The 27,423-nt window shown below is 43.0% G+C and overlaps 1 protein-coding gene across 2 annotated transcripts; it reads right to left on the bottom strand.

The window, feature by feature from the left end:
• Positions 1 to 503: 503 nt before the first annotated feature.
• On the bottom strand, positions 504 to 22,651 carry LOC135897735 (stearoyl-CoA desaturase 5-like). Of its 2 annotated transcripts, none has more exons than XM_065426450.1 (5): positions 22,492 to 22,651; positions 21,556 to 21,730; positions 17,843 to 17,973; positions 1,561 to 1,766; positions 504 to 1,316 (listed from the first exon to the last, which is right to left on the bottom strand). In XM_065426450.1, the coding sequence occupies exons 2-5, from the start codon at positions 21,719 to 21,721 to the stop codon at positions 866 to 868; spliced, it is 954 nt and encodes a 317-aa protein (XP_065282522.1). In that variant the 5' UTR covers positions 21,722 to 21,730; positions 22,492 to 22,651; the 3' UTR covers positions 504 to 865. The 2 variants fall into 2 exon arrangements, with proteins under 2 accessions (XP_065282522.1, XP_065282523.1); XM_065426451.2 differs by lacking the exon at positions 22,492 to 22,651 and adding an exon at positions 22,418 to 22,440.
• Between the last annotated feature and the right edge of the window lie 4,772 nt (positions 22,652 to 27,423).

Raw genomic sequence — 27,423 nt, 5'->3', positions numbered from 1 at the left:
CTAATGATCTCTAATGCAATGAACAATTTTGAACCAGCCCACTGTGCAATAACCAAAACCCTGGGAGTTTAGGTCTAGTCAGAAATAATTGTGTAGCAGAAATTTGGTTCCCAGAGTTTTACGTGCGTCTATTAAGCGCTCACTTAAATGGGAACACAAATTTCTTTTTTCACTGTATCCATGTCTATGCTTTAGACTCACAGATGGCATGTGTTTCTGTTTCATGTTTTTGAGTGTGTTCAGCCTATCAGCCTACAGCAGTAAATTTAACATACAACACATGTGAGGCATATGATAAAGGTTTCGCACCAATTTACAATGGCTTTGACAGGAACCTTTCTTTTCAACCTTGTGCAACTAACCTCTGTGGACTCAAATTTAGTCAGCATAGTAGGAAAACTAAAGCAAACCACTCAACAGCTCTTTCAATAGGCTCTAAAGGTAGCTTGCAAAATTCAAGCCTAGTGAGCATAATAGGAATAAAAGACCACTGAACAACTATCTCACAGGAGACTCTAATGAGGGTTTTATTTCACTCAACCTAGCCTAGTTGTGCTTTCACATGCAAGGATACAGTGTTGATCAAAATATCACCGGGTCTGACGAGGCGATGTCCAGCAGGAGACAATGAACAGCCAAAAAAAGATGGTTGCCAACACACTAACAATGGAAGCATTCACCTACACTTCCTGATAAATAGCGAGTCTGCATAAACCAAGTGACATTACTTCACAGTGTGACATCAACTATAAATAACAAGTCCCAAATGACAGAAAGGGCCGAGGTGGTTGACTTGTCAGATCACACCCCCATAATAGAGGAACAGAGGAGGCAGAAGAGACAGGTGGTTGACGCAGCCACACAGTCACCAGCTGCGCGTGCCTGCTGTCAGGCCTCGGGAACCATCACCAGTACGCTCCATACGCCGCTCCACAACATTCGTGGGCACCTCTTTGCGATCGTACACCTGACCAAGCCAGGCAAAAAAGTCAATGAACCATGTGGTTGTGTTGATACGGCAGCCCAGCTCGCTGGTGCGGTAGTCATAGGGAAATGTGTGATGATAGTTATGGAAGCCTTCACCATGAGCCCCAACAATAGTCACCAGGTTCTGCCGTGGGCTAATATGCCGGTCATATGGTCTGTTTCCCCAGATGTGTGCGGCGCTGTTCACCAGCCACGTCATGTTGAGTGTGAAGCAGTAGCGAGTCAAAGAGCAGACCAGAAACGAGTTCCACAGAGTCTCCCCCCACAGCCACCATGGCAACACAGCCGGAAGGATGAAGCAAAGGGACACCATCAGGGGCAAGTAGTACCTGTAAAACAAAGAACATGCAGCTTGGTTTGTAATGAAAATACATTTAGAATACTTTAAGGTATCTTCATATTCTGGCAACATGTTTACTTCATGCATATGCACTGGCCACATAAACGACCTTATTTTTAAAGTTTTTATTCAGCTTCAAAATGCACACTGTGCCATGCCATTGTTAGCTGCCATACTACTGTTACAAGGTATCCTCAATATGACAGATAAAGTTGCCAAACAGTGACACATACCTTCTTTGAAAGCGGACAACTGGGTCAGCCAGCAGATCACTCATGTCAATGTTCTTGCCCTTGTTACGTACATCTGGATGCTTGCGCACAAGAAGCCAGCCAACGTGTGAGAAGAAGAAGCCTCGTGTCGCATCATGTGGGTCAGCGGTTGTCTCAGAGTACTTGTGGTGCATCCTATGATCTCTAGCCCAGTCAAATATATCATTCTGAAAGAAGCCACAAAGACAAGTCAACTTCAGCACATTTCTACATCAATCTAACCCTTTGGCAGCAGTTCCTTACTGGTTCTGCACAACATCGCTCGTATGGATGAGCTAACGAGTAGCGTGCATCACCTTTAGTTGGTGACACTCTAAGAATACAGTGGCAAATATAGAAGACTTCCATTAATTCAGTCCCAACCCAAGGTCCCAGCCGGCCCCCATGCATTTCTACAGGCGTAAACTTTAGTTATTTCTATCCTAAAATTGTCCTTTGCCAGATAATTCAAACTTGGCCAGTCAGAATGCACACACCTGGCCCCTATGGTGACCCCAATAGCGAATCCTTTAGTGGCAGTCTGTCGCAGCGGAGCTTAGGGGACAGTGAATATGCTGAACACGTCAATCGCCCATCAAAAATGCCTATTTTCAGCCACCACTAGAAAGATTTTCAAGCAATAATCGTAGCTCACAATGTTCGATTACGGTATTTACCCGATTCTCATGAGATTTTTTTTCTTCAAGAAAATATAGACGAAAATTGACTGCGTGGTGCAATCGGATACAAAACCGCTTTTGCAGCGTTTGTATGCTCTATCACATCACACAAATGTACTGCGGCAAAGCTGATTTTAAGAAATCAGCAGCCATTGTGCAACAAAATTTTTTTTGCTATAGAATCAGGTGCACATTAGATTTCTACTTTCTTTAGGAGCTTTAGTGCATTTCTACATTAATTTTCTACTTTAGATACACAGAAATCTGGCACGCATTTGATTATGGGGGCGTGTTAGACTGGCAAATACTGCCAATTTAATTGGCTGCGTGTTTTAGATTTTTTTATGCATTTTTTTTGTTCGACCAGCCGGATAATTCAATCAATTTTGTCGGTGTGGTCAGGGTCAAATTAACAGAAGTCGATTTTACATGATTGTTCAACTTGGAAAAAGTGCATAAATGTGCCAGTCAATTAGGTTAGCAAATTTATGTGATGTTATGGTGGAAATTACCTTAAATTTATCAGTCTCTCTCAAGAACTATGTTTTGAAACACTGATGCACAGGGGGCTTGTGCAGTGGACAGATATGGAAGCAGCCAAGGGAGTTTTGGAGCAGCTCTAGCAGGAGCGAATTTGGCACATTGTAGCAAGTTTGGAGCAGAAGATATGCTTTAGGAACAGCTTGGTAAAGCTCAAGATGAGTGAAATAAAGGCGGATCAAGAAAAGGTGTTCTTTATTTGACTTTGCAAAACACTATTAAGTTGCGGCACATCAGTTCTGTGGAAGCCCGCAAGGTGGAGGAGAGTTCATGAGATGGAAAAATTGCCATCTGCCCGAAAAACGAAACCCAGATGGGTTTCTCAGAAACCACAATTAATGAAGTTACATACCAGAAGTGCCCGACTAAACGTAACCAAGGAAAAGTAACTGAGGGCTTTACGGGAACAGCATCCACTGTATGTTGATAGGCGTCTGTTAATGCTAGTCAATAGTTTTTTTCGTTGTGCACAAGCAACTAATATTTAAGTTTAATTAGCTAACGTTTATTAACTTACTTATTGGATAAGTTGCCAATGCAAAGTTTGTGGAGGACGTTGAGAAATGACCAATGAAGTGTTCAAAGCAATCTAGGTAATTTGTGGTCCCTGTTTCTGACAAAAGTGAAAGAAAAAAAAAAGAAGCCCACAAAATTTTTAAAAATTAATGTGACAATGCATCACTGCACCAGTGATATCAGCGCTGTCAGACATAAATGTCTTCATCAAGTACAATGTTTATATTACTCATGTGCGAACTAGGGGCACGGTCTTGCAACGGTTCAGTCCAGTACAGTTTATTTCCAACACAATGTTGGGAGTCCTCCAGGCAAAAAGTTGTCAGACAACTTGAGGGGACCTGGGGACCATACAGACAGCAGGCAAAGCGATACATTTACAAAAGCACAATTTGAAAGGCTTTACATCACAGGGCATTTAGAAATAGTGAAAATAATATATGATGAAAGATAAAATCAAATACAGATATGGCAACTACGAACATACAATGAAAACATAGAAACATGAAAAAATGAATACGCACTTGCGTTAAAGGGTTCTTCACTCATTCAACAAAAAACGTCTTATTTGAGACTTAAAGTTATTGTTTCATGCTGAAATTTATTTGTGAATTCACACAATTTATTAGTGCGGTGGGTATTTCATAAGCGAGGACAGCCCTTCCGAAATTTGTAAGTGTTCGTGGTGTTGTTATCTGTTCGTTACGCAGTGCATAACGAGCTGACGTGTGTGCCGAATGTAACAGGTTATGTTTACGTATGTGCAGCAGGAGTTTGTAGTCATATAATGTACTTGCATTGAGCAAATTGTGTTTAATAAACAAAGGATTAGTTGGTAGATCTTTAGGTTCACCATGGTAATTCTCAAGAATCCTCAGCACTTTCTTCTGCAATACCTCCAGTTTGTTATAATTCGTAGTCATTGTAGTACCCCAAACTAGTGTGCAGTAGGATAAATGTGAGTAGAAGTGGGCATAATATATCGCTTTCTTTAGCTGCAGAGGAATTAGATCTAATAATTTGAATAATAAACCAACTGTTCAGCTTAGTTCTGAGGTTAGTTTGTTTAGGTGTGTATTTCACAGCATACTTCAAACCACACACCTAGAAATTTCTGACATTTTACGCAGGCTATGACGGTGTCCAGCGTGAGTTCACTGTCACATGTTTTGTTAGTAAGTTTGAATAAGACGTAGTTAGTTTTTTTAGGTTCAGTGCTAATTTATTTGCATGAAGCCAACTTTCAAGCTCAATTAGGTAGTCGTTAATCGTGTTCTGAAAGTCATTAAGTGTACACACAGAAAAAAATATATTGGTTTCATCTGCGTAAATGACTAACTTTGGGGAGTTAGGGATATCAAATGTATCATTTATGTAAAGTATAAATAACAAGGGCCCTAGAATCGACCCCTGAGGTACTCCTTGTTTTACTGTAGTAGTTGAGGAAATAACATCACCAATTTTTATACACTGTTTTCTGTGGGAAAGATAATTTTTTAAAAGATCTAAGGCAATGCCATGAATGCCGTAATTGTGAAGTTTAACTAATAAAATCTCATGGTTAACACAATCAAATGCTTTCATAAGATCAATGACGAGACCAACGGTATAAAGCTTATTTTCAATGTCATTCATTATTTTATCTTTAACACATAATAATGCTAGTTCAGTTGTTTTATTTTTCTGAAAACCGTACTGTGCGTCATTTATTATGTGGTGCTTAGTTATAAAATTCACGAGACACGTGTTAATAACATTTTCAAAGACTTTGGATAGCACGGGCAGCACCGAGATTGGCCTGTAATTGCATACGGCACTAAGGGCCCCACACTTGTGTATTGGGCATGTGCCTGCAAGCTTAAGATCGGAGGGGAACATTCCAGTTTCCAGCATTCGATTAATTATATGCGTTATTAATTATCGCTTTCCGAACTATTACAAGACCGCGCTACTTTGCGTTTGATAATGACCGAAGATACGTGCCCGAAGTGTGTGACGCATCGACAACAGTGCTCGGTCGGTCGTTCTCATTGCCCGTATATGACAACGTTTGCGTTGAGATTGATGCAATCTATGGCATGCAGAAATGTCACGGGACTAGAACAAATGTCCGTATAAATCCTAGCTTGCTTTAAATACTGCTATCGGCTGTTCTGTTAACGTACTCCACAACTCTTTCATTGACATCTCATTGGTTGGGGAAGTTATAAAGTTAGCTAATTAATCGTGCTGGGGTACAATGAACAATACTCACATTAACCACCATGAACAACACCCATCAATATACAGTGAATGCCATTCACGTAATGCCTTCTGTTATTTTTCAAGTCTTGTCAACATTCAGATGGGCCTCCCAGCACAAATGAATGTACACAAGGCTAGGCCCACGAGATCCTGGACTAGGGTTGCCGCCAACGTCGGATGATTCCACCGCTGGCTCATCTTTATAAAATAAAGTTCATTCCAGTGGGAGAGCAGAATACCGCAGAATAAATGTGAAATTATATCCCTGGTCATTGCTTGTTTGCCAATGTTACACACTGCTTGCCGAGCAAAAAGCTTTTTTTTTTCCTCTTAAAAATCAAGTGAAAAAATTGTTCACTGGCTCTCAGATCAACGTTGTCGACCAATATTTTGCACAAGCTTGGTTATTTGGGCTTATGTAAAACAGCAACCGATATTTTGAACGCCGAATCAAGGCTTATTAAAATTTTCAGATTCCATTTGCACAATTGGCATCGTTATCATCATTATTGTGAATGCAATTTCTGACGTTCGCGCAGTCTCCGACCTTTTACGACTGCCATTTGACCACCGAGATTGACTACAGCCATAACTTTACGTCCTCAGCTTGCACTTTGCAGTGGCAAAAGTCTTATCTTGTGCGGTGTTGTGCAGCAAACAGAATACCTCGAGTCCAAACTTCAGCGATGATTACAGTTGCCATAGGATATTTCTAACAAAAGCAAGCAGGTCATTTGTCAGCATGCCGCATTACCATACCGTTAACTGGACGTGGTGCACATGCGAATTATATTTTAAACGTTACATGCATGAGTGCTTGCCATTACATGGCACAGATTTACCAATAGGGTGCACAGGTGAGCCCTAACATGTTTTAACTGCCGAGCTACACAGTGAACAGACTGATTTATTCATTCAGATGAAAGCACAGTTTTCTTTCCCAACTGTCCCACAAATTGAGCACCAGATCAAATCATCTTTAGCTGGTCTGCACATTATGCAAATGCATTAGACTTATATAAAACATTCGTAATGCACAGTACAACACAATATAATTTTGATTTTCCTGCGGCCAAGTTACAATGCTCCACCAAACACATCTACACTCCAAAAACTCTGATGACGAAACTGATTGCTTAGGCTTGGATTTCAGGGCTCAGCGCTAGCTAATACATAGCTGTGTGGTTGCCACACAACACACACATCCTACAAAATTTAGCGATTTCATTCGATATTAGCGTTTTTGCACAGATTGGCACAAGGTGGCACGATTGGTACAGCACTTCCATCCCCGAGTGTGGTTTTATGGACAGAGATTGCCCTGAATTCTTAGCTGTCACAGGACTTAGTGCTAGCTAAAATGCACTGATTTGCATATGTTACAAAAAATCATTATAACTCATATTACAATTCAATTACAAGTCCAGAAGTGCAATACATGTATTTTGTCATTCATGTGTTTTTCTGATTTAAATGTCTTCAATTACAGAGCAAAGTCATAAAATAAAGCCAAACAAACATTTGAGCTTATTTTTTTATTTGAGCTTATAGTACTTGCTATTTGTTAAGGAGGAAAATGATGAGTAATCTGCAGTATTCTGATGTCACAGGGACCCATAATAGACCATTAGACTTGCACTTTTTAATCTAAAGTTACTGATTTACGCCATATAAGGGTGACGCAAAGTACAAAGACACTGCTAAACAAGTGTAGAACAAAAACATGCCATAGTTCTACCATCCACTACTTGGGTGACGAACACTGTTTTCACATGACACTGTTTCTGGGAGAAGTTCAGCAATTTGTAGAAATTAGTGGGCAGTGTGGTCCTCATTTGCATGTGCATTTAGTTACATGCTGGAACTTGCCAGTCCATTGTACTGTAGATTGTTAGTTTATGCCTAAAACAAACTAAATTACTGCAGTGCCGACGCTGTTGACCCTGCAACGACTACATGTTCTGTTGCACTGACAAGAGACTGCATGCTGATCAGTGAGTTAATCAAGGAAAACACAGAAATGCCATATGCCTGCTTAACTAGGGGCACAACAGGGGACTCTTCTAATTCTCAGCAGCAGACTGGGCATGGTCGAGCAGCAGCAGCGATGAGGTCGCTCAATCTAATTTGCTTTTTCGTACAGATGCTGTATGCCTGTGGCGCATGACCTACACCATCGGTGGTGCCAGAATACCCCCTGTGGTTACAACCAGGAGCATGTTCAAACCTTTCACTACCACCGGCGCTTCCCTCCCTCCCGAATCTGGCTTGGCATTCTGATGGGCCAACCACAACGAAACTCCGTTCTTTCGGGACAACCGCATCGACACAGACTGCGCCGTGCCTATGGAATAAAGGCAGCGCGCCATCTGATATGCACTTACGTGGGCGTGGTCGAGCGGCAGCAGCAATGAGGTCGCTTAATCCAATTTGCCTCTTTGTACAGGTTGGTTCATGTTGTCTTTATTCTAAACGAACCAGCAATCGATGTTTGCTGCTCGTACCATACCCAAGCTTTGTTCACGATTGCTGCTGACTGCTTTTCTGTAGCGAAGTTGCTAATTTGTTCCAGTGACATCGAACTTAATCCTGGGCCTCCTAAATTAGACCCTAATCACAACGGAGGTGTAATAGCTGTAATAGCCACTCCCACTAACACTATGAAATCTAGTCACGCCGAAATGATGGCCTCGCTTAACGAGGTCAAAGCTAACCAGAAGATTCTAGAAGACCATGTTACCGATCTGAGTGTTAGACTGTCAGCTGTAGTGTATAAAGTAAGCGCAATAGAGCAACTTCGTGACAATGCTAACATACACTATGCCGTTTCAGACACCCAAAGGCAAAATGCCACCTTCCAGTCATGTTTAGACAACTATGAAAATCAGTCACATAGAAGTAACTAGGTTTTCTACAGTATAGCTGACAATCCGAATGAAACATGAGTGAGATCAGAGGAAATACTGCGCAAAGTTCTGCAGGAAAATTCTGCATTGCAACTTCCGCTAGAAGCTATAGCACATGCACATCATTTAGGCACTTATCTTTCAAACCAAAACCACCCGCTTATCGTACAATTTCCTTCTTTCAAGCTTAAAGATTCAGTATTTTCTCAGAAATCTAAACTCAAGAGGAACCGAATTACTGTGCACAAGGACTTGTGTAAAGCTAGTAGGCGTTCACGCAGCAGACTAACTGATTTCGGTAAGAGAAGCTAACAGAAATTTGCTGTAAAATACAATAAGCTCTACATAAACAAACAATGATACGTGTACTGTTCACTCACAGACAGGATTTGTGAAAATGAAACACAGAATACCCCGGCTGTAAGTGGTGGGCCTTGTGCCTCCTTTACTTCAGCCCAAGCTTCTAGGTATGCCCAGCAACCCACGGCCACTGAGGCGAAACGTAGCTGTGACTTTTCTTTTTACAAATACAAGAAGTATCATAAAAAAATGTGATGCCCTTTGCTCACTCATTGACACCTCCTGCATTGATGTTGTCGCCTTGATTGCAACATGGCTATCTGCCAAGATCAACAGCTGCGAGCTCTTTACTTGTGCAAATGATTATAGAGTTTAGAGGCACGACTGTTGTGATCGTTCTGGTGGCATTATTTTGATAGCAGTACCTCATTATTTAGATTCTTAGAAAATCCCCGTGCAATCACCCATTGAATTGATTTGTACGTGTATTTGCCTCAATCACAAAGATATGATTTTTTGTACTTGTTATCGACCACCAAATTATTCTACTACTTTTTGCGATGACTTGCATGACTGCCTAAAAAAATTTGTGTCTGATTTCCAAATGCAACACTGTTCCTTCTCGGTGATCTTAATTTTCCTGGAATTTTGTGGTCCAGCTCTTTTCATACAACCACTACAAATTTTTCACAGTGTTCTCTTTTTGTTGATTTGTGTGCCACATTTAATCTTACCCAAATGGTTAACAAACCCACTCATGTTAATTCATTATCAGCAAAAAGCAAATATACTTAATCTAGTACTAACCACGTCTCCACATGCCATCTTGTCTTTAGCGGTTTTACCAGGGTTAAGTGACCATTCAGTGATACATTTCACTATGCCAACGTGTTCACCCCGCCCCTCCAAACAGTATAAATTTCTTCGTAACTTCAACAGAGCGGACTTCCTAACCATTAACATTGAGCTTCAAATCTTTTCAGATGCCCATTTCCCAAGGTTCTGGGAAACAACTGTTGAGAAAAACTGGTTATTATTTAAATATGCGGTATCGGAACTTACAAACAAATATATATACCCTTCGTAGAATACCCAGTGCAAAGAAATCGCCGTTGTCCAATGCATCTTTAAAGCGGCTTTTAAACAAGAAAAAACATGTTTTTCACAGTTGTAAAGCCGGTCTCAATCTGCACAGGTGGTCTGTTTATCTTACTATAATCTCAGAGTATAAAAAAGCCCTTTGAGATGCCAAACACAAGTTTTTTCACAGGACTTTACCCAACTTGCTGACTACTAACCCTTGCAAATTCTGGAGTGTCGCAAGCGTGCGCAAAGTGGTTGACAAATGGCTGAAATCTGATAGCAGATCTTTTGTGCCAAAACATGTGCTGTGATCTTCTAAACAACATTTTTTTCTTTGTCCTTTAATCATGATGTATTATCTACTGTTCCATTGTTTAATGCTCCAGTTTTTCTTCAAATGGAATGTATTACTGTTGACTGGGTCGGGACATGAAATCTTATCCGTCATGCAAAAGTGTCGTCATCCGCTGGTGTTGGTGATATTAACTACAAATTTCTTAAAAAACACTGAAACATACTCTTCTAATATATTGCCCTCTATCTTCACTAAGTCATTACAGATGAACATGCTAGGGGGCAACTGGAAGGTGATTCCGGTACACAAGTTGGGTGACGTCTTTTTTGCCTCTGAACTACAGACCCAATTTATAACATCTATACATTGTAAACTTACAGAGTACATAATTTATTGCATCTTAGTCAAGTGTTCGACGAAAACTCGTCTGGCGAGGAAACATAATGGTGCCAAAAAACGTGCACTCGCCAAGAATGAAATAAAAATAAAGAGAAAGAACCGACGTTTCGGGCCCCGTACGGGTCCCTTGATCACAATGAAGATGTAAGCATGGGCGCGCGGCTATTTATGGGTGAGGTGGCGCAGTGTTCGTGTGTATATCTCGGGAAGATTACCCCGCGTCCTGTTTATCGTGTGTCTAGTTGATTGTATGTGAAATGATTCTAAAAGCAAACGGGCAGATATGTGTTTTTCTTTTGCGATGATGGCTGCCGAGTCCCAGTCAATGATGTGTCCGGTTAGTTCGTGATGCTCCGCCAGGGCGTTCGCGGTTGTGTGGCCCTTGGCGACGTCATTCATGTGTTGTCTCAAGCGCCGTCTAAAATTTTTGCTCTCGCCGATATACGACACGTCACACTCCTTGCAGGGTATCTTGTAGATCACTCCCGGGTAGTCCGCGTGTTGCAAAGGGTCTTTTGCGCGTACCAGCTGTTGGCCAAGTTTTCGGGAAGGCACGTGGGCGATCTGAACTCCGTAGCCCTTAAAAATTCGTGCCAGGGCTTCGCTTGTTCCCACTGTGTAGGGTATCGCTGCGCGCTTCCCTGTTTCTTTCGCCGTTTCACGGCGTGGCTTCGCTGCTTTGCGCTCCTGCGTTCTGAGCAGTTGTCGAGGGTAGCCATTGCTCAGCAGGTCTCTTTTTACAACCTGTAGCTCTTGCCGACGTTTCGTGGGGCTAGAGCAGACGCGGAAGGCCCGGGAGAAAAGTGCTGCTGCGACGGATCGTTTTTGCCCAATTGGGTGCGCCGAGTCGAAGCTCAGGTACTTTCCGGTGTGCGTTGGTTTCCTGTAGACACTAGTCTTCAAGCCGCCTGAAGTTCTCTCTACGAGGACATCCAGGAAGGGAATTCGCCCATTGTTTTCCTCTTCAGCCGTGAACTGTATACTCGGCTTAAAGGAATTTAGGTGCTCGAGGAAATGTGCTGCGTGCCGGCGAGGGATAATGCAGAAGCAGTCGTCCACGTATCTTAGAAATAGCTTTGGCCGCGTTCCGAATGAAGATAAGGCGGCACTTTCCAGATCCTCTAGAGCAATGTTCGCGCAAACGACGGAAACAGAGGCTCCCATTGCTGTGCCGAATACTTGCTTGTAATACTGCTTGTTAAAGACGAAGTACGTATTCTCAAGGCAAAATTTTAGAAGGCGACAAATGTCGTGGGATTCCAATGGCGTGCGTTCAGGCAAAGAAGAGTCAGCCTCGAGAAGTTTCCTGCAGCACTCGACCGCGTACTCAATAGGCACACATGTAAACATTGACTTTACGTCAAAGGAGATCATGACTTCGTCATCGTCAATGCAAGTGCTACTTATTAGCTCAATAAAGTGAGCGGAGTCTTTGACGAAAGTGGGCGTGAGTCCTGCAAGCGGCCTAAGAATACGGTGCAGGTAGCCGGACAGTTCATACAGCGGAGAGCGTGTGTAGTCCACAATCGGTCGTACCGGGACGTCCGGCTTGTGAATTTTAGGCAGTCCGTAGAGCGCGGGAGCCGATCCTCGAAACAAAGGCAACAATCAAGCGCCTGGAAAACGACATCTTCTTCGCCCAACGTCGGCTCGAAAACCAGCTGCCCATCGAATTTCACGATGTTCTACTTCACGCCAACAGCACTGCTGCCGCCACGCGGGAAAAAAGGTCAGAGTGCCAAGATTCCAAGTTCTCCCTTCTTTTACGAAGAAATGCCGATAGTTCAGGCGCACTAGGTGTTCGGAACTTATCTTCTTACAGGCTCGACCCGGCAGAGCATGCTCTGCTCAGCCGCGGCCTTAAGTACAACATCGGCACACGACCAAATGTCGGCCAGCTGACTTGCGCCGTGGAACAAGCGGTACGACTTGTTGAGCCCAGTCTACGGGACGAAGCTCGGTCGCGTGCAATTGGGGTCGTCTCGAAGGTTGCGAGGACAAATCCTACGACCCTGCCGGCAGCAGAAACAAGCGCGTTGAAACGGTTACAAGAAAACGAGAACATAGTCATCCTCCCTGCGGACAAGGGAAATGCCACTGTGGTTTTGGACCATGTGGACTACATCAACAAGATAAATGGGCTGCTCGTGGACACGTCGACCTATGCCAAACTGGCTAAGGATCCAACAAAGAAGGTTGAATCGGAGCTCCAGAAGCTGCTTACTGAAGTTTTCAAGTTTGTCCCCCCCGAAAGAAAGAATCTCTACTACAGGTTGCTCTGCCACAATGGATCGGCTCCCGCGCTCTACGGACTGCCTAAAATTCACAAGCCGGACGTCCCGGTACGACCGATTGTGGACTACACACGCTCTCCGCTGTATGAACTGTCCGGCTACCTGCACCGTATTCTTAGGCCGCTTGCAGGACTCACGCCCACTTTCGTCAAAGACTCCGCTCACTTTATTGAGCTAATAAGTAGCACTTGCATTGACGATGACGAAGTCATGATCTCCTTTGACGTAAAGTCAATGTTTACATGTGTGCCTATTGAGTACGCGGTCGAGTGCTGCAGGAAACTTCTCGAGGCTGACTCTTCTTTGCCTGAACGCACGCCATTGGAATCCCACGACATTTGTCGCCTTCTAAAATTTTGCCTTGAGAATACGTACTTCGTCTTTAACAAGCAGTATTACAAGCAAGTATTCGGCACAGCAATGGGAGCCTCTGTTTCCGTCGTTTGCGCGAACATTGCTCTAGAGGATCTGGAAAGTGCCGCCTTATCTTCATTCGGAACGCGGCCAAAGCTATTTCTAAGATACGTGGACGACTGCTTCTGCATTATCCCTCGCCGGCACGCAGCACATTTCCTCGAGCACCTAAATTCCTTTAAGCCGAGTATACAGTTCACGGCTGAAGAGGAAAACAATGGGCGAATTCCCTTCCTGGATGTCCTCGTAGAGAGAACTTCAGGCGGCTTGAAGACTAGTGTCTACAGGAAACCAACGCACACCGGAAAGTACCTGAGCTTCGACTCGGCGCACCCAATTGGGCAAAAACGATCCGTCGCAGCAGCACTTTTCTCCCGGGCCTTCCGCGTCTGCTCTAGCCCCACGAAACGTCGGCAAGAGCTACAGGTTGTAAAAAGAGACCTGCTGAGCAATGGCTACCCTCGACAACTGCTCAGAACGCAGGAGCGCAAAGCAGCGAAGCCACGCCGTGAAACGGCGAAAGAAACAGGGAAGCGCGCAGCGATACCCTACACAGTGGGAACAAGCGAAGCCCTGGCACGAATTTTTAAGGGCTACGGAGTTCAGATCGCCCACGTGCCTTCCCGAAAACTTGGCCAACAGCTGGTACGCGCAAAAGACCCTTTGCAACACGCGGACTACCCGGGAGTGATCTACAAGATACCCTGCAAGGAGTGTGACGTGTCGTATATCGGCGAGAGCAAAAATTTTAGACGGCGCTTGAGACAACACATGAATGACGTCGCCAAGGGCCACACAACCGCGAACGCCCTGGCGGAGCATCACGAACTAACCGGACACATCATTGACTGGGACTCGGCAGCCATCATCGCAAAAGAAAAACACATATCTGCCCGTTTGCTTTTAGAATCATTTCACATACAATCAACTAGACACACGATAAACAGGACGCGGGGTAATCTTCCCGAGATATACACACGAACACTGCGCCACCTCACCCATAAATAGCCGCGCGCCCATGCTTACATCTTCATTGTGATCAAGGGACCCGTACGGGGCCCGAAACGTCGGTTCTTTCTCTTTATTTTTATTTCATTCTTGGCGAGTGCACGTTTTTTGGCACCTTTATTGCATCTAGTTACTTTTCTAGAGACTAACCAGCTTTTTTTCTTCTTTGCAGCATGGTTTTCGAAACCACCATTCTTGTGAAGCACAATTAATAGCATTTACTAATGACTTGTTAGCAGCTTTAGACTGCTCACTAGATGTAGATTGCATTTTTGTAGACTGCCAAAGCGTTTGGCACTGTGTCCTATAAACTACTGCTCCTCAAACTTAACATCCTTAATATTGATGTCATTATTAAATGGATAGGGTGTTTTTTACACAATCGCACACAATATGTGATAGCTAATGAACATAACTCCCATTATTGTCCAGTGGCGTCAGGGGTTCCTCATTGTTCCGTGTTCACGCCGCTTCTTTTTCTCATTTACATCAACGATCTCCCCACATCAGTTCTCTCTAATATAGGATAATTTGCTGATGACTGCACACTTTACAGTCAAATTACTAACTTATCTGATGCCTGCATATTGCAATCTGATCTCAATAACATTTCTCATTCGTGCGACACTTGGCAAATGAAACTGAACACTAACGAGTGTAAATCAATGAGAATAACATGGCTTGCTATCGATTCTAATCCCAATTCTTATTAATGGTTCCCTTCTAACTACGGTGAGTTCGTACAAGTACCTGGGCATTCACATCACTAATGATCTTTCGTGGAATGTGCATGTCAAATACATTATTACGAATGCCAATCGCATAATTGGTTTCTTTCGCAGGAACTTTTCCAAAGCCCTAGTATCCTTAAAATTGCTACTATACAATACCCTAGTCCGATCCATGGTAGAATAAGCCTTGTCTGTCTGGTATCCCCCAACTAGATCACTAATCACGTCCCTAGAATCACTTCAATATTGTTCTGCATGCTTCATTCTCTAACTATTCATGCCATCCTAGTATTTCACAGATGAAAAAAAACTTTAGATCTACCTGACTTTTCCGCATGACGCCGCCAAGCCCAACTATGCGTCTATCACAAACTGATTACTTAACTGAAAACTTGAAACAACTTCTGTTCACCTCCCCTCATTATGTAGCATGGCACGTTGACCATCATCTCAAAGTTGGGGTGCCGAATTGCCACACTAAATTTTATTGCAGAACCTTTGTTCCAAAAACCAGTATCGACTGGAATCACCTGCCTACCTCCGTCGTTTCCCTCGCAGCACTCGCACCCTTTAAAACTGCAACTGAAGAAATTTGTAATCAAGTGTATCTGCCCTTATATATATATATATATATATATATATATATATATATATATATATATATATATATATATATATATATATATCATCATCAGCCTGGTTACGCCCACTGCAGCGCAAAGACCTCTCCCATACTTCTCCAACTATCCCGGTCATGCACTAATTGTGGCCATGTTGTCCCTGCAAATTTCTTAATCTCGTCTGCCCACCTAACTTTCTGCCTCCCTCTGCTACGCTTCCCTTCCCTTGGAATCCAGAAACCAGTCCGTAACTCTTAATGACCATCGGTTATCTTCCCTCCTCATTACGTGTCCTGCCCATGCCCATTTCTTTTTCTTGATTTCAACTAAGATGTCATTAACTGGAATTTGTTCCCTCACCCAATCTGCTCTTTTCTTATCCCTTAACGTTACACCTATCATTCTTCTTTCCATAGCTCGTTGCGTCGTCCTCAATTTAAGTAGAACCCTTTTCGTAAGCCTCCAGGTTTCTTCCCCATACGTGAGTACTGGTAAGACACCGACTGTTATAAACTTTTCTCTTGAGGGATAATGGCAACCTGCTGTTCATGATCTGAGAATGCCTGCCAAACGCACCCCAGCCCATTCTTATTCTTCTGATTATTTCAGTCTCATGATCCGGATCTGCAGTCACTACCTGTCCTAAGTAGATGTATTCCCTTACCACTTCCAGTGCCTCACTGCCTATCGTAAACTGCTGTTCTCTTCAGAGACTGTTAAACATTACTTAAGATTTCTGCAGATTAATCTTTAGACCCACCCTTCGGCTTTGCCTCTCCAGGTCAGTGAGCATGCATTGCAGTTGGTCCCCTGAGTTACTAAGCAAGGCAATATCATCAGCGAATTGCAAGTTAGTTACGTATTCTCCATTAACTCTTATCCCCAATTCTTCCCAATCCAGGTCTTTGAATACCACCTGTAAACACACTGTGAATAGCATTGGAGAAATCGTATCTCCCTGCCTGATGCCTTTCTTTATTGGGATTTTGTTGCTTTCTTTATGGAGGACTACGGTGGCTGTGGAGCCGCTATAGATATCTCTCAGTATTTTTACATACGGCTCGTCTACACCCTGATTCTGCAATGCCTCCATGACTGCTGAGGTTTCGACTGAATCAAACGCTTTCTCGTAATCAATGAAAGCTATATATAAAGGTTGGTTATATTCTGCACATTTTTCTATCACCTGATTGATAGTGTGAATATGGTCTATTGTTGCGTAGCTTTTGCGGAATCCTGCCTGGTCCTTTGGTTGACGGAAGTCTAAGGTGTTCCTGATTCTATTTGCAATTACCTTAGTAAATACTTTGTAGGCAACGGACAGTAAGCTGATCGGTCTATAATTTTTCAAGTCCTTGGCGTCCCCTTTCTTATGGATTAGGATTATGTTAGCGATTTTCCAAGATTCCGGTACGCTCGAAGTCATGAGGCATTGCGTATACAGGGTGGCCAGTTTCGCTAGAACAATCTGCGCACCATCCTTCAACAAATCTGCTGTTACCTGATCCTCCCCAGCTGCCTTCTCCTTTGCATAGCTCCTAAGGCTTTCTTTACTTCTTCTGGCGCTACCTGTGGGATTTCGAATTCTTCTAGACTATTCTCTCTTCAACTACCTTCGTGGGTGCCACTCGTACTGTATAAGTCTCTATAGAACTCCTCAGCCACTTGAACTATCTCATTCATATTAGTAATGATATTGCCGGCTTTGTCTCTTAATGCATACATCTGATTCTTGCCAATCCCTAGTTTCTTCTTCACTGCTTTTAGGCTTCCTCTGTTCCTATGAGCATGTTCAATTCTATCCATATAATACTTCCTTATGTCAGCTGTCTTACGCTTGTTGATTAACTTCGAAAGTTTTGCCAGTTCTATTCTAGCTGCAGGGTTAGAGGCTTTCATACACTGGCGTTTCTTGATCAGATCTTTCGTCTCCTGCGATAGCTTACTGGTATCCTGTCTAACGGAGTTACCACCATCATATATATATATGTATATTTCTATGTTTGTTCACACTACCAGTCCTCTCTGTAATACCTCACGACCTTGAGAGTACCTGAATACACAAATAAAAAATAAATTAATGTACAATTCAGTTCACAATGCAGAAAACTATGTGCAGATTTTTTTTTTTAGTATACAGTATGTGCACTTTTTTTTCAAGCGCCCTTGACACATCAAATTGTACACACAAACAAGTTACTGTACAGCCATGAGAACAAATGTTACTCGCTCACCTGAAATGCCATGGTCTGGAAAATCATCACCATGATTCGGTAGGGCAATTTAGCTTTGTATGACTTGTGAGACCACAGGCGGTGGGAACCAGCTGTCACTCCAATGCCAGACACCGTGTAGAGGACATAGGCTGGACAAGTAGTACACAAAACATAAGACACTCTGTTGCCTGTTTAAACATGTCGTAACATAATGAAATGCACATCTGCCGATTATGGCACAATCAAAGAATTGTGACACGTAATGATATGCTACCATCACAATATACCACACCACTGACCGACACATCGACATTCTGGCTGCACACAAAAATAAAGAAAATATTAATTGATGCCTTTGCACCTTCTTTTTTTCAATCTTGCTATGCCACATGTGCACTTCGTTAGAAACTTTAATGCAATATGACTGGCTTTTTTCACTTCAGGATCCTCACTCTCTAACACAACATGCTATGCATAACAAGCAGCTTTAGCCTTGTTCATTGGTTTAGTGAACAATGATAGCAGATATTGATATGACATTTAGGGTGATGTCAAACCATGTAACATGTTGCACAACACTTCCTGCAAACAAAGTTATTGCTGTCCCTGTCTACAACATTTGCCAGGAAACATGCCCCATGTCCTAGAGCCAATAACTTGCACGGCGACAGCCCCAATTTCGGAGAATGGATCACTGATACTGATGATAAGTACCACAATGTGAAAAGGCACTCAGCAATACTCTACATTACCATTAAATGGCCATACTTCTTACAGGATCCTCATGAACAAGCCAATGTGTAGCTACAGTGGAACCCACATATAACAAATTATTTTGTATAATGAACAGCAGTCCCCATGAAATTTTTTGCGTAACATTTTTATTTTATATATTGAATTACCTATATATCGAACTTTGTTGTGGTCCCCTTCAGGTTCAATATATCTGGGTTAGGCTGCATTGCATGGATAATAATGCAAAGCCTTTTTTTTAGCTAGCGACTTATATAAAAAGCTAAACCAGTTGATCTTCAAAAAAGAAAAAAAAAGCACCAGAAGTTGATATAGCAGAAAAAACACGAACATACGATTGTGGCAACAACTACACATGACTAATTATAAGCTAGCTTTTGTGTTTTCTTTTTCTTTATTCATTTAGATTTTTTTCCCCATGGAAACATGGTTACAAAGTTCAAAAATATTTTCTGGGAAAGTATTGAGCAAAGTTCAAGGTGAAGCTGCACTTTACTTATGACACATAGCTCTTCCTAGGCCAGAACTCAATCAAGCAAGACTGATTTACAGTAACACGGTACAAGCACAAGTAAAATAGCTAATTACAAAAATTTCTCGCAAATACAGCAGGTGCCCCAGGTTCACTCAAAAAAGAAAACATGCCACTGGTAAAGTAAATCAAGTGAGCACATCATTAAGCACACGATGCATATAAAGTGCAAAAAACTAACGATTTTCTGAATGACAAAGGTTTTGCTGAAGACCACACCATATATACCGCTTGTAAAGAGTAAATGAAAAAAAAAAGCACACGAAGGCATAATAAGCTGTTATTTTAAAAGCTATCAAGCATTGTCAGTAACTTTCCAGTTCCCAAATGAGGTGCATTAGACATCTTGTGACACAGTCGTGATGCGCTAACTGCGCGAAAAGACAAGTTATGCGCCTTGTCCTACATAGAAACACATTACATTAAGCTCTAAGCATAAAACTGAATAATGTGGCCTAGCAACAACACTGCGTACCGTGTTTATATGAATATGATGATGCCATTATTGTTGAACAGATTTTTATACTTAAAGACAGCATGAGGACTGCGATAAACACCACTGCAGACGCAAGGCGCGTTAGAGCTGCCACCAATGATTTTATCTGCAACCTCGAAGCTTGACAATGCTATGTCATGGTTGCTGCACTCCTACTGTACAGTGAAACACTCTCATGTGTGGCATTTCTAAGTATCAGAATGTCACTGACAAGCCATGTTCCTTTCTTTTATTCTATGGTTCTGATGGCATTACTCACTGCTTATAGAATATTGAGGCATGAATATATTGAGCAGCTGCTTTTAATTTCCCTCTTTCCATGAGCATTATATCTCACATTGGGGTCTCATGCATCAAGCTACTTGTAGGGCCACATCAGGGTGTGTCCAGGAAAGTGTCCAAGAAGAAATTCCAAATGCCTTGGGAAAATTATAGCTGGCAAATTTTGCCTTTATAAGTTAAAATGGGCCTATAACTCCACCAATTTTAGTGTCTGTAGCCAAATCCATGTTAATTGAAACACAATGGCTGCATGGCTCAAAAAGATAATCCTTCAACCTCATGCAGCTTGGCAACAAACAAAATGATAGCATGTTTGCTATTACTGAATGCATGTTAAGAAATCTTAAAACAGTGAAATTTCTGTTTCAACTTTCACCTACTACAATGAGCAAGACACTGGTACATTTGATGGATGCAATTAAAAGTGATATGACTGTTAAATTTTCTCAGGAAAAAAAATATTATAGAAAAGACCACAGTCATAACTCAGTTCAGAGGAAATAGGAAAATAAGTATTTTTTCGAATTGATGCCCTACCCAGTTCCGTTGAATGGTGTGCGTTGATCAATGGTGTGCGACTGAATTATGCTGCTCATAAAATGAATTTAACATAGCTTTACTAGATAAGAAGAATAAATGTTCATAAACCCCGAACATGTTGCTACCCACATATTACATAACTAATGTGTTACTTTTAGCCATCTGCTACAAAGAGAAACTAAACGGCCGAGCAGGCAGCAGTTGCTAATGTTTCACAAAAATAAAAATAAAAGTTGACTTTGAAGCGAGAAAATGCGTGTGAAGTAGGCACGCATTACAAATTGAAGAGCGCAGGATCACGCTACTACGTTTGTTGCTTGCTTGCTTGGCAGTAGCAAGCTATCCCTGTATTTAGCATCAGGGCAGGTTTCTGACCATTAAATTTCCAGGGCTTCTACTAGCATGACTATCAAGGTAGCTAGACACCTCCAATCAAATGTGGCACATAGTGGTGAATAGTTATAAAAAGTCATAGCGACGAGGATATCCTTGCATTAAGTGCCTGATCTACTGTCATAATTGCTTCATGCACGTCAAGCAGCTTTTATGTTCAGCGCTGACAGACAAAATGCAGAACATCAGGAACGAGTATCCACACATGACTTATCTGCAGTTGTAATCGCTCACTTTACCAAAATGAATCATCACTTGTTTTGAACATTTTCGAGCTAGTCCAGTGACAAATGCAGCAGGCATATTAAGATCAACCACTGCACTTGTGATAAGGAATAATCTGAAGAACACTGCATAACTGTCCTACCAATTAAGAAAGGTCTACAGCATTTTCGACTCCCCCCCCCCCCCCCCACCTCGTTTTATATACCTGCTTGCTAGCTGCCATTCAATTGAGCAAAAATAATAAACGGAAAACGAAAAAGAAACTAGCGGTTCATATACGTTTTATGACAGTGCCACGGTCTCCACAGAAATTGCAACTGCATGGGCTCGAAGCAAGAAAGGAGAAAAAGCGAGAAGGCTAGAGTGACGGACAGAGAGAGAGAGAAAAGGAAAGGCAAGTGGCCTGGCTCGTGATGCTGCGCAGACAGCGGTGCGCTGCAGCACGCGCAAGCTTGCGGCGGCTGCGGCGAATGAATGAAACATCCGTCAGCCACCAGAAGCCAACCTTACCGGCGAGCACGGTCTTCCATTGTACGGCGAAAAAAATCAAGTAGAAACCGTAGATGGAGATGAGGTGCAGGCTTCCCATTAGGATCACATTGCGCCATACAATCTCCATCTTGTGCTGCTTGGGGGCAGGCCGCTCCTGCGTCACGGTCTCCGTCACTGTCGACATGACTTGCTTCTGCGAATATTAATAGGAAAAATCTATCTTAGTGAAATACTCGCACAACAGCCGATAAATTTGAATAAAGGCTCCAAACTACGTACGCAGGAGGTATCTAAGGCACGGTGTTAATTATAAGCGCCGCTCATCAGCTCAGCTCAGTGCAGCGCGAGCATCTGTGGCACCTACCGGGAAGATCCCGCACGGCCAGTTCGTGCTGCCTCACAAGATCAAGGCGCTATGCAGGAAAGCCAACATCTCCATTGCTGCACAGCTACGAGCACTGCACACGGCCACTACGCTGCAGGCTATATATCCTTCGGGGTAAACGGCCGTGCGACGTCGCCAAGGATAGAAAGCCGACATGTTGGACGGCTATTTAATGTTTTTACACTTCAAAGCAATGCAAATCGGTGGAACAACGTCATACAGATGATGTAATAATGCATGTGTAGGTGGTTTATGTGAAATTATGATTCACCGCTGTCTTACAAAGCGGCAGCTCAAAGCTCAGAATGCGAACACAGATGTCGCGGACCGTGCCAAGTGTGCGCAGCACATACATCCACAGCTAAGAGTTAATCTAAAGATTCATATTAAGCGTATGAGGCCTATGCAATCTGACATACTAGAAAAACTGTGACAATCGACATTAGGCCAAGTAGCGCCGGCTGTGCCTGTACATCTACTACTCGTTGGGCTTACTGTGTCGCCAAGCCCTGCGGGCCTTGCTGGCGGGCAAGCACATTCAAACGAAACTCCACGAAAGAAGCACTTGCCGGGGGTTATTTCAGGTGGCAGACGGTATCCAACGTGACAGCTTCGAAGGCGCTACCACAGCACTAATTTCAGAGACGTGTAAACGTTGGTTTAGGTGATAGAGAAAGAGAGGATCACTGTTCCATAGACCGACCGGCAGCACAGGAGAGAGGAAGCCGGGCGTCACGTGAGGATTGCTTTCGGCCTTCTGATTGGACGAACAACGCCGGAACCGACTTGCCCCCTCCCCCGCCATGTAGTGGGCGAGCGGAAGACGGCCAGACCGTGAAGCAGACGACGCTGCTTGCAACTCGCGTTCGATACCCAAAATAATAAAATTCTTATTAGTTACAACATGTCTTCACAATAGAAGTCTCCTGATGCCGCTAAATGTTGTTTTAGTGTTGGAAACAGAATAAAACCGTTTCCGTGCTCCCATGGCAGCCATGCTCGTAGCCGCAGTGAACGCTGGTTGGTAGCAAAGGGGTGGCGTGATGCCAGTGGCGTGAGCTGATCAGATGATGCGCGCCCTCTCCTCGAAGGTGCTCGCTTTCTCCGCGCTTCGCGTGGCTCAGCACGGCGCAGCGGCGGAGAGAGGTAAAGGACAAGGGACATGAAACGCTTCTTTCGAAAAGGAAAAGCTGACGCGCGCTCAGGTTTCCCCGTGCACATATTTCACATCGTGGTACATGGTTTTGCTTGTACAGAGCGCTAATATCAACAGGGCCTCGGGGCCAGCTCCGATTCCGGCTATTCAAATACGTGTAAAATGGCAGAAATGTTCTCATTGGACAACCGCTGAACCGATTTCAATGAAATTTGTTGCGTCTAAGGGAAATATCTGAATTCTACCAACATCACTAAGCAAGGTATTGATTTAGAGTCCCGATTTTTTTTTTTAAGTTTCCGAAGGTAGATTTAAGCAGATATCGCAGTTCTGTAGATTACATCGGTTAGAGCGTCTAAGGCAGACAAATTTGATACATAAGTTTACAGCTTACATGAATTTGTTACAATGCTTACAAGGGTTTTGCAAAAGTCCATTTCACAAATTAGTGGAGTACTTCAGAGCGGTGTATAAGACATCAATTTTGTCCGCTTTAGGTGTCTCAATAGGTGCAGTTGACAGAATATTGTTTTTTATTGCTAATTTACAGAGTTGTAAACTTCATTTTTAACATTTTCTTGTGATATTCAAGAATATTTGTAAAAATTTAGATGGCCGAAATAAAAATTGTGCTTGATACAGTCGGTAGATTATAACTTTCAATTTTAATTGCAACAAGCATCATTCAATCCGGCACAGTAGATCCCGAGGAAAACGAGGGGCTTCTGAGGTGAAGCTTCCTCTTAACTGTGCACAGCCGCATATTTAGGCGTTTACATTTAAGCTTTGCTGTAGCATCTGATAGCAAGGGCTAAACGAGCACACACTGTTATTCCCGTAGGTGCAAGTACACCTAAAAGCACGGGAAGAAGGCTTTGCATCCGGAGGTTAGTGTGCGCGCGCTCCGTTTCTTCAACACCAGCACAAGTGCATGGTGCTGAGAGTAATGAGCCAGAGTAATTGGAAGAAACACAAGCGGGTTAGGCAGCACCTTCGAAAGTCATGGACAGTTGAAGTCCAAATGAAAAAGGAACTGCGGCAACAGAAGGGAAAGGGGAGAAGCGTGCTGCGCGTGGCCAGCTCGATGGTGATGCGAGAGCACAAATGGATGCTGTGAATGTTCGTCGAGCACTGTATTTCAGAGTGGATCTATGGTCCGTGTGGATCTAGACTCAAACTGAAACAGTGGGATCCTCCGCGAAGTCAAGGGAGGCCTGGAATGCTCCCTTATGCAGCGCCCATGACGCTGCGCGCAGTGTTGAAGCAAACTAACAAAAAACGTGTCCACAGACGTCACTTCGGAGACACTCCAACAGCCGATGCAAAGGTTCCTAGCTGCTGTCGGTTCAGTTGTACCGCTGCAAGGAGCTAAACAAGTTCTAGTGTTTATACTGGCGCACTGCATGTGTAATGTTCACGTTGTACAAAAGCGTGTTCTGTTGCAGTCCATCAGTTTAAATGTGCCGCGTAGGAATTTTACTGCGCTTGCCATTAATGTCGCGCTCTAGTTTTCGACGTAAATCTCATCGTGTTCGAATCCTATTGGATGCACTATGTATTATATAAGTTAACAAATAAGTATCGTTGTTTGCCATGTGGAAGAGGGAACTGAAGCAAGCATTGCATACTTTTCGTTAGGGCTTGCCCGGATCCTCCTGACGCAAGGCCAAACTGAAATAATCGTTACTTCAGCTTTTCTTGTTCGATTTTTAAGTCCTGCAGAGAGCCTGCAATCGGCTCATTTCTATTCTTTTTTTTTACTTTTTCTTTCTATCGCACACTTTCTCAAAGCAACGTGCCAGTTATGGGGCGTCTTATCCACTTTGCGCTATGCAAGTGACGTGGACAGCAGCTGCGCGCTCTAGACAATGCACTGTAAAAAAAAAATCCTTTATTATTATGTTTTTTTTACACACACGGTTTCTGCCATAACAATAACGGTACCGTGAATGCAATGAGAGAAAATGGAACGATTCCGTTTATCACGCCGCACGCATGCTCATCGTCTGAAAAGGGAGAAAGACGGATAAAAAGGAAACGATGGAATGAAGCATGTAAGGAAATGCTTGACGAAAAAAGAAAAAAAAAGCACATGTATTTCACGCATTTTGGGGATTGGTTTAAGCGAAGAACGCTGTTTTTGTTTAGCGGCCAATTGCAAGTATACGAGGTGTTTCAGCTAACTCGATCGCGCTAAGCTTTAAAAAATCCACGCGTGTCTTACGAGAATACAACCAACTTAGGATAGTTCACTGTTCTCTTTGGGAACTCGGAGTATTTTTGCTATTACCTTAGGTAAATAGTTAAGAATAAGTAATTAACCAACTTTTAAGGTATGTCTTTGAACGCAAAATCTTCTAAGGAGAAGTGGAACCTGTTCACAAATATTCTGTCAGGATGGTTGATGCTTCCTGGCTGAAAAGAAAAAGCGCGAGATTTTAAAAACCGTCGCTTGGCTAGGTACTTAGATGCAGCGGCATTAGTGCCCTCAAACATGCTACGAAGGGTTGATCGATGCTGCACGTAGACCGAAGGCAAAAAAAATAAATAAAGGATTTCGGTTCAGGTTGGCCACTTTTTCTGGAGCTTTTCATCCATGCATTGAAAACACTTGTGGCTCAACTACGCTACATATCATTTGTAAATACACAGCATCTTCCTTCCACTTTCATTTTCATTCATTTATCATTTCTTTATTTCAATTAATAAGTGCGTGTAATTTCCCCTATGATGTCCTTGGTGTTCCTGTTTATTGGCTTCTTACGATATGACAAATAAAAATTGGGCGCTCTGTTTCCTTTCTTCTCGTTCATTACATAGCGAGACCTCGAAACCGGCAGCATTGATGCCTTTAGGTAGCATGTGTGGGTTTATTAGCCAGGTACCTTCACACAATAATATCACGTATAAGTGACCCTTGCGACAAAAAAAAAAAAAAGATGTTCCACATCCGCCGTCAAGGTCGTAAGGTGTGGTACTGGTTAATACTCCCATATTTAGTTCTAGTAGTACTTCAGAAAGTGGATGGGAAAACGGCGCGCCGCGGTAGCTCAATTGGTAAGAGTATCGCATGCGTAATGCGAAGACTTGGGCTCGGGCCCCACCTGAGGCCAGTTGTTCTTTCATCCACTTTCATTTCCATGAATTTATCAATTCTTTATTTCACTTAATATATGTACATGTAACTTCTCCTATGCTGTCCTTGGTGTTTTTGCTTTTTGGTTTCTTATGATCCAACATCTTCCTGTAATTTTGAAAGTAGCCGCACCGTCAGTACGGTTTTCAACATATTGCGTCAGGGGGCAGGTTGTAGGTGTTGTGTTAACGCGAAAATATTTGCATAGCATCCTACGCGTAGACTCGCCAGACTGTGATGCGTTCAAACTACCTGAGACTGTGGGGCGCGTATACTTGTGCTTGTCCCAACGGCAGGCACAAGCTACGTCGCTAGTGCCACTTAACTTTCAGAGAAATATCAATGAAGCGAGTCATCAAGGCTCTCGTAGAATAATTAATTAACACAGGTCTAGATGCAAGGCTGTCAACGGGCCCCTCGAACCCGAAAGTGTATATAATCGCCATGCTGCTGTCCTCATGATTACTCACCAGACCACTATTTTTCTCCTCTTCCCTTCCCCCCTGAGCAGCGTAGCAGGCGGGAGTACTCTGCGTTTCCTCAGTATATGCTCTCTCTCTCTCTCTCTCTCTCTCTCTCTCTCTCTCTCTCTCTCTCTCTCTCTCTCTCAATAAAGCATCGCTTCACGTTAAGCCCAGCATTAGTATTATACGGGGGGATCATTTTTAAGTTTTCCGGACTCTTTAAAAATCGTCTGCTGCAGATAACATAATTCTTGATCTTGATCTGGATTATTCGAAGAGGCGAAGAATACTAGCACGAGAATTCGAAACACACTTTCAACAAATTAACGAAAAATTCACAGATGAACTTGTTAATTAGGCACTTCACGGCACATATCGCAATTTATAATTTGCAAGACGGATCCACTTGAAATGAATCGACAGGGAATGAATGTCCATGTGTATTTGTTGGGCTCTCTTGTGCTTCAATGCAAGACAACGACGTTTAGTTAAGAAAGTAACTGGAATGCCAATGAATTTCTCCGCAAAGTTCGGGAATTAGTCTTGTTTTTTTTTTAATTATGGGGTTTTACGTGCCAAAACCACTTTCTGATTATGAGGCACGCCGTAGTGGAGGGCTCCGGAAATTTTGACCACCTGGGGTTCTTTAACGTGCACCTAAATCTAAGTACACGGGTGTTTTCGCATTTCGCCCCCATCGAAATGCGGCCGCCGTGGCCGGGATTCGATCCCGCGACCTCGTGCT

This window comes from Dermacentor albipictus, chromosome 1 (assembly GCF_038994185.2).
Source record: "Dermacentor albipictus isolate Rhodes 1998 colony chromosome 1, USDA_Dalb.pri_finalv2, whole genome shotgun sequence".
NCBI lineage: Eukaryota > Metazoa > Arthropoda > Arachnida > Ixodida > Ixodidae > Dermacentor > Dermacentor albipictus.
The sequence above is the reverse complement of the archived record's forward strand: the minus strand, read 5'-3'. Positions and strand labels throughout refer to the sequence as shown.

What these genes read in the sequence shown, in the direction of transcription:
- LOC135897735 (XM_065426450.1), bottom strand. Translation starts at nt 21,721, where the DNA reads ATGTCGACAGTGACGGAGACCGTGACGCAGGAGCGGCCTGCCCCCAAG. An exon ending in TCCAGACCATGGCATTTCAG is followed by an intron (nt 1,767 to 17,842) that starts GTGAGCGAGTAA and finishes GGCTTCTTTCAG; the next exon opens with AATGATATATTTGACTGGGC. An exon ending in GTTGTCCGCTTTCAAAGAAG is followed by an intron (nt 1,317 to 1,560) that starts GTATGTGTCACT and finishes TTTGTTTTACAG; the next exon opens with GTACTACTTGCCCCTGATGG.